Source organism: Magallana gigas, chromosome 4 (assembly GCF_963853765.1).
Source record: "Magallana gigas chromosome 4, xbMagGiga1.1, whole genome shotgun sequence".
Classification (NCBI taxonomy): Eukaryota; Metazoa; Mollusca; class Bivalvia; order Ostreida; family Ostreidae; genus Magallana; species Magallana gigas.
The window spans coordinates 21,313,245-21,320,952 of record NC_088856.1 but is presented as its reverse complement, the minus strand read 5'-3'; the positions used below and the strand labels follow the sequence as shown (position 1 = coordinate 21,320,952).

The 7,708-nt window shown below is 30.3% G+C and overlaps 1 protein-coding gene across 1 annotated transcript in view; it reads right to left on the bottom strand.

Moving 5' to 3' along the window:
* Positions 1–258: 258 nt before the first annotated feature.
* LOC105340286 (calcium/calmodulin-dependent protein kinase type 1) overlaps positions 259–7,708 on the bottom strand; it is a 33,422-nt gene continuing 25,972 nt past the window's right edge. The window contains exons 7-10 of the mRNA XM_011446241.4: positions 5,874–5,986; positions 5,149–5,227; positions 4,697–4,784; positions 259–3,898 (exon numbers count right to left, since the gene is read on the bottom strand). Coding sequence (XP_011444543.1) covers positions 3,806–3,898; positions 4,697–4,784; positions 5,149–5,227; positions 5,874–5,986 — 373 coding nt within the window. The 3' untranslated portion in view covers positions 259–3,805. The remainder of the gene's footprint in view (positions 3,899–4,696; positions 4,785–5,148; positions 5,228–5,873; positions 5,987–7,708) is intronic.

Genomic DNA, 7,708 nt, shown 5'->3' with positions numbered 1-7,708 from the left:
CTCCGCTTCGCGTCGGTTGACAATGGTTTTCTCGGGGTGTCAATTTCAACTGTTACCCTCCCAAACAGGCACTATTTATATATTGCTACATGCGCGTAAATTATGCGCGTATGGTTCGCCGTAGAATTCATGTCATTTCTATATAATAGCAGTATAATGGCCAACTTCACAGCCAATATTGTATATGAGATGGCAAATTACTGACAAGTAACTTCCATAAATATTTTACATCTTTGAAAATAGAACACAAAATTTAAAGAAGTTTTGAAAAAAATATTTAATTAGGTATTTTTTGGAATATCAATGTATTACGATAACAAAGTACACAAGATTACAATAAATAAATATGACAATACATCAATAAGAAAAAATTGTAAGAAAAAAATTGATTGAAAAATTCTTATAAGCTACAACAATAAATTTGTTCAAAAAACATTTGTTATAGCAAAGCTATTAAGTGTCATAAAATTCTTGAAAGATGCTGCACTACATATTTGATTTTCTCTAATAGAATATGAAAATGTTAATAAAACTTTCAAATAATATACAGGGTAATATTCAACTATATATAAGCTAATAATTGTCTCTCAACAAAATTTGATCATTTTCATATCACAAAAAATTGAGAAAAATCTGTACTCTGCATTCACATTAGCCTGATTAGGTAAATGTTGGCTATAAAACTGACAAATTTAGTAATAATTAGTTCCAGATTGTTATAAAATTTTGTATACCAATACAAATTCTCTTCATCCATATAAAATGAAAGCTTTTAGAAATATCTTGTGTGTAAATAGGTATGTATAAATTAATCTTGATTTCTCCCATAACAATGGAGTTTAATACATGAAATACATAGAGCTAAAATAAAAATCTCAATAACATATCACTAGCAAACAGGGGAAGAAAAAAAGAACTAAGCACTCTTATCATTTGATTCCCGCCTTCACTATGCCACTCATACATATATGAATTTTGACCAAATCTATTTCTTTAAGTTACCAGATTTTATAAATTGCAAGTCAGATAAAATTCATTACAAATTGTTCGATGATTAAAATATAAGGTTTAATTTCATTAATAAGTTTCAATCAAATCTCTTCTAAGAGTCAAGATTTATTGATAAATAAACACCATTTCATGTGGACTTTTATAACAAATTTATTTCATGTAAAGTAAATTAAGTTAAAATTCTATATTTTCATTCGATTATAACTTACATCAAAATTAATAGTTCAGATTGTTCCCTATATTTTGGTCTATCAACATGAGTCCCTCCTCCTTCACACAACAAAATCTTTGGGGTAAATTTTTGAAATAACAATCTGAATTGCTTGTTTAGAGGAATTTTTGTTTCTTAAATATTGCAGAGTTCACTCTCTTTGCCATGGGCAAAATAATTCATGTTTTTTTTTAAACATAATATGATTGTCTATTAACATAAAAAAAATATGTACTGCAGTATGGCTCTTGTATAAAATGAATCCTAGTAGGCAGCAAAACTATTGTTAAGAAAGAGTCCTTTGTATTTTATATGCTTGATATTCTAAAATCAAATATTTATTTCTGCAATTTCTATGAACATTGGGTTGCTGCTTACAAATCACATCATATCAAACACTTTCATCCTGTTTACTTTATAGCTACTCCAACTACAAATATCACAAATTGGCAAAACATCAATTTTCTATTGTTTCATATGATATAGATTGACACGAGTTGAGCATCTATTGGCCACAAAGCCATAAACTGCTAATTTCATTTTTCCATCAATGTACTTAAGGGTCACAAGATTTAATTTACACTTTGCACAATGTGTTTGTTTGTGCAAATATTAAAAGGTAATCAAAATTTTACTTAACAGTCTTAGGTCTAAGTTCATACAAAATATGCTTTATAAATCTTCTAACAGAGAGTGAAGAAAATTTGTGCTAACGATTGTCTTTACATGATTTAGAAGAGAGTAGAGTATTTAGACCAATGCAAAACCAACAGATACAAAAGAATTGTTTTGATAAAAGTTCTGTGTGGTTGGCAGATTGAATATTCACAGTTTGTTCAATCATTATTCATTAGGCATCATTTTATGTGAACATCTTTGTTTATCAGAATCCTAATCATAAAATCAAGTGTTAATTAAAGTATGAAAAATAACAACAATTTTTATCGGTTAAGTATTTAAAAATTGTCAATAAATTAAACTATCCTTTGTTTGTCAAAGCTGTGAGTTTTATAAAAACCCAAGACAATTGATGTCCATGAATATTAATTAAACTACAAAATCACCTTCAAAGTCATATAAGTTGGAATAGAATAGTACCCTATATATTCCCTTCAAACCTTTGGATATAGAGCAATTGGAAATAATGTCTGAAAACTGCTAATCTTCAATTCAAACTAAGGACAGGTTTAAGCCTTTGATCATCACAGATGAAACAACAAATATCAAAAATCAGAATATATTGCACACTTTCATTCACGAGAACACATTGTTCTAAATATATTGGTCAGTAGATATATTTCTAAACACACGAAAAAAAAAAAAAAGATTCTGTAGTTTTTCCCCCACTAAAAACTCAACAACATTGTACTTTCAGACTCATTTCTTCCATTCAAATTATTTCTTTAAACAAAATAAGAAAATACATAATAGAATTCTGTTGCGCCTGTCACACAGATTTATAACTGTGTTCACACAGGTTTGGCATTGAGACATTTAAAGTGCAATAGAAGGAACACACAAATATCAACTAGCTAGCATGAAACAAATGTTCTACATGTACTTGCATAACACAGTAACACATTACAGAAGCCTTGGCATTGTATACTGTTCTCAGAGACAAACCAGCCTCTAGCTCATCTTAATTAGAACAGTTCAGGGTCAAAAAGTCAAAAGTTGAGACCTTATTTATTTTTTGTTTTGCACCCTTGATAGCTCAGATTTGGCGGTTTAAATTCAAAGACAGAAATAAAATGTCAACAATTGTAAAATGTCATGACAACAACAATTGACAAGGAATGTTTAACAACTACAGGCTGTAGTTAAAAAGTATACACCATTCTGAACAACATCTAGTATATAAGTATATAGCTCTGCACAAAAATTGTGCACCCATTCTACAGATTCCACAACATCTGCACCTTTGTGCAACAAAGTGCCAAACCCATTGGGGCAGTGCAAAAAGGTCAAATGGCCATAACACAGGGATATTTGGTACATATGCAATAAGTCTTAAAACTAAAATTATATAATGTCTAACTACTTTATATGTTACTTTGGTAATACCAGGGAGTAATACTTTAATTCGAGACTGCTATAGAAAAAATAATAAGGTTCAAATATCATATGAATAAATAAATTTTTAAAGCTTTTGAAAAGGAAACTTGCATTTGAAGAATAGTGAAAATTTGATGTTTAGCTGCATTTTCCATTATTTTTTGATAACCACTTTTAACTAAATCTGGTTTTCATCAGAACTTTTTATAACACATTGTGATTTGGTCAGATCATATTTTGATTTTTCAAATTTTTTAAAACATTACCCTAATAACACAAAAATATGCTCAACTACCTTTAACAAAATTTTTTAAAAATTAAAATGTAATAATAATAAAAAAAAATTGCAAAAAATTCAAGAAGTTTACCACAATAGGCCATTTTTGCACAAATTTGGTGGCATTTCATCTCTCCTTATTATCATGATTATGACCTCACTGAGATCCCTTGATAAAAACGCACACCTGACCTCAAGTCCAACAAGTGTGGGTTTGGAATACACCTCATAATGGACCAATCACGCTCTGTCTAAGACTTTGTCTCAGTGTGTTGACTCTGGTCATCCTTGTTCATGGCCAGCTTCTTCATCTGTCTGATGACAGCTGTGGCATTGTAAGCTTGCTACAAGATGGTAATTATATAAATATTTAGACTATTCCACAGACATCTGGCTCTGGGGTCATAAAACTTAAATGAGCATACTTATGATGTGAGTCTCGCTTTTACAAAATTAAGGTATATATTAAGAAAGAGTGAGACTAAATCAAAATTCAGCTCGTCTAAGTTCTATTGCTCCAGATCAGCAGTCTGAACATCAAAATTCATCATGCAGACATCCACTTCAAAACTTCATATGCCAGCCAATACTGTAAACGTATTATATTTGGCGTGTACGATATTTGGCGAAAAGTAGTTTCTGAGCACGTTAACGTGAATTTGATTTAGCGTATTTCTGATTGTTCCTATACATTTACATTCCTGCATGGCATTTAGTGATGTACTTGATTAAGCAGAGGATGCATTCCGCTAAAAACGCTAATTAGAATACACAGCCAAATGTAATATGTTTACAGAAAAAAATCCTGCAACAGAATGAAGTGGACTACTCTATGTATGATAGATATTAAGTTTGTATGTAGAAAAATTTTTGCTAAACTCAAAATTGTACAAAATCAAAAACTAAACATGGTCAAGCAGATAAAGATAATTTAAATTTGTGTCGTACGTAATATGACAAATTCGGCATATTTATGCAATTGACTTGTTTAGCCAATCAAATAGCTAGTTACAACTACATATAAATGAACACTACATGAACACTAAGTTAAATTGGTTTACTATATGCACCATTTAAAAATTGCGAATGGCCACCATCTTTTATTCCCATTACATACATTAAATGTGTTTATATTAACTTACCTTCCATTTGGTTTTTGCAAAGTTTTTACGAATTTGTTCACTGACAGAGGCATGAATGTTCTTCTCTAATGCCGTGTTACCAGATATCCTGCCAAAATGAATAGATAAGACAATGAGCGTCGCTGAAAACATTAAACATTGTCAGAACATTTATATGTATATTATTTTATAAATCTATACATATCCATTAAGAATTTTGAAGCATTGAAGACAAAAATTTCAGATTTCAAAGATTATAATGAGTCAGTCGTTGTTCCCCCCCCCCCCCCCCCCAAATAAAAACTTTAGTCATAATTGTGAATGAGAATTTTTTAATCTTTAGTTAATAATTATCTAATTAATAATTAAGAGGTTTGAATTTCATCAATTTTTTTTTTTAGATCATAATACAAATGAAGTTGAACAACTTGGAATACAAAGATTGTTTAATAATTTAGTTCAGATTTACATACCATGGGTAGGCTAACGACTGCTTACAAGTAAATCTCTGCTTCGGATTCTTGCACATCAAATGTCGGATAAAGTCCTTTGCTGTAAATATTAATCACTGGTATTAAATTCAAGTTGCTGAAAAAGATGTATCGAATAATGAAAAATGATTATGGATATTAATATAGCTGACTACTGGGTTTGGTATAACCATACATTTTATATATATAAATATCTGTACTATAATACATTTCAGGTGTCAAGCATGAATAGTAGTGAAGATAAATTTATTTATAGATCGGAAAATGATGTAACAAAAAAATCATTCAGTGAAACTTGATACTATGTCTCATGTTTATGGGTAGTTAAGTCATGAACTCATGCAAAGACTACCGGTACATGTACATATCACAAATTGCCTGACTCATCAAATTTTGATAGTGCATAAAAAATAATGTACGCGGAGCAATCATTCATCAAAATTCTTAGCTTTAGAGATATCCTGGGGTTTTTTTTCACATGTGACAGAATTTGCGAATATAGGGAAAGAGCGTAAAATTTTTTAAATAACTGCATCAGTCATTTTTTGAAATTTATTATGGTTTCTTAAAACAAACAATACCTGATTGACCAGTAATTTCTGTGTATTGAATATTTTGCAACATAAAAGTGATTGAGAAAAAAGTTAGATAATCGCAAAAATTACCAGATATACGGTATAACCAAATGATTGCAAATTTTGCAATACCTGATTCGGAGATGTCATCCCAGTAGGGAGAATCAAATTCATACTCGGCTCGGAGAATCTGTTGGAACAATGCTGCATCACTTTCGTCATAAAATGGAGGATAACCACATAATCTGAAAGTATTTAAATCTAATATATTGTAGCCACAGGATCCACTGCTATGTATTATGGGTTTTTGACTAATTTCATCATTTTATTGAGATACAAAATATAATAAAATGATAGCAACAATTATTTTTTTGCAAGTTTCTATATTAAAATATTTTCAAGAAAGGTTGCATCCATATTTAATTAAACTTATTATAAATATATTTTGAAGAAATATTTTGGTTTTAAAGGTTTAAATATAGAATATTTATCTTTTTTGATGAGAAAAGACTGTATTTCTTGATAGAATTTTTTGGAATTTTGTAGAACAGTGTAACTATCATATTTCTCCCAGTTTCAACACAAACCTGAAGATCTAGAAATTATCAAAATGCTTTTTACTTGGGTATAAAACTTATTTTTATAAAAGGTTATAAACTTGAGACACTGGTAAACTACTGAGCATGTTTATCATTAGTCAGGTTTTTAATGTGCCACATTCTTCATTATTTCAGTAAAATTTTCTACTGTACCAATGCCTGTCAAATATTTCTGATAAAACTAGTGCATATCATTATAAAGATTTTCAATGAAGGGCAGATAACTTTGAATTCAGCATTGAAGTGATCTACTTTTGGTGTAAAAATAACTGAAATATGCAATGGACCCCCCCCCCCCCCCAAAAAAAAAAATTCTCAATGGATTCAATATTGAACATCTGTTATCCCACACTGATGCCCTAGATGAGTTATGAAAACCCCCAAGAGTCTCCTGAGAAGAAAATTTCCCAACTTCCATCCTGTAGAGTGTTCTCGTTCGTGTTTGTTTGCGTCAATAGATTTTTCATCATCAACAGACACTCGAAATTGACTTATGTCTGCTATTGTGTGCTTTTCATTGTAAATTCCACACAGTGTAGAATAAGGGTGAATGTAGAACTTCCATTAGTTCAATACAGAACTCTATCATTTTCATCAACCGCTTTCCGAGAGAAAAATACTCCTTTCCCAGATGAGAATAATACTCCAGTCGCTTCTGACATATAATGTGTGGACAGGCTGACCTCATTTTCAGGAATTGGCCACTAATGAATCCCTTGGTAAAAGACCAACAGACTACTAATACATTTTTGCCAATCTCAGTAGTTGAGGTTAATCTACCTTAACACATTCTGACTTTATGAAATATTTTTTCCTACATTTCAATACTAACAGCTTTTTAAAATTTCACCTTCAACTAGCTCATAATTTATTTGTAACAGCCATTTATCTATAATACATTTGCTAATTGAAACACCCAAAGTTTTGCAAATGCTAAACCCCCAGAAATCAATACATTGCAATCAAACTTTTACATCCTTGTTTTTTCTTGTTTGAAATTAACAAAACACAAGTACTTTTAAAGTGTGTATGAACTCTTCATAATACATTGAAGATATACTTACAGGCTTTGGTTAGGGATGCTTTTTAAGTTTGACTGACATTTTCTACGCAAGAAAGTCTGTTGAGTATTATTGATCAAGTAATTTTTTAAACGGACTGCCTTACTCTAAATTAAATATTGAAAAATCTGACTAAGATAAACACCCTCCATAAAACCTAGTAAGCACTATATTATGATGGATATATAAATTGCATCTGACTTCAACTATTGCAATATCTGCAAGTTTGATACAATTTTTGAATCATTTGTTCAATGTAATTTGTGGTGTCCTTGATTTACTTTATTCTCATGTTCAAAGACAGTTA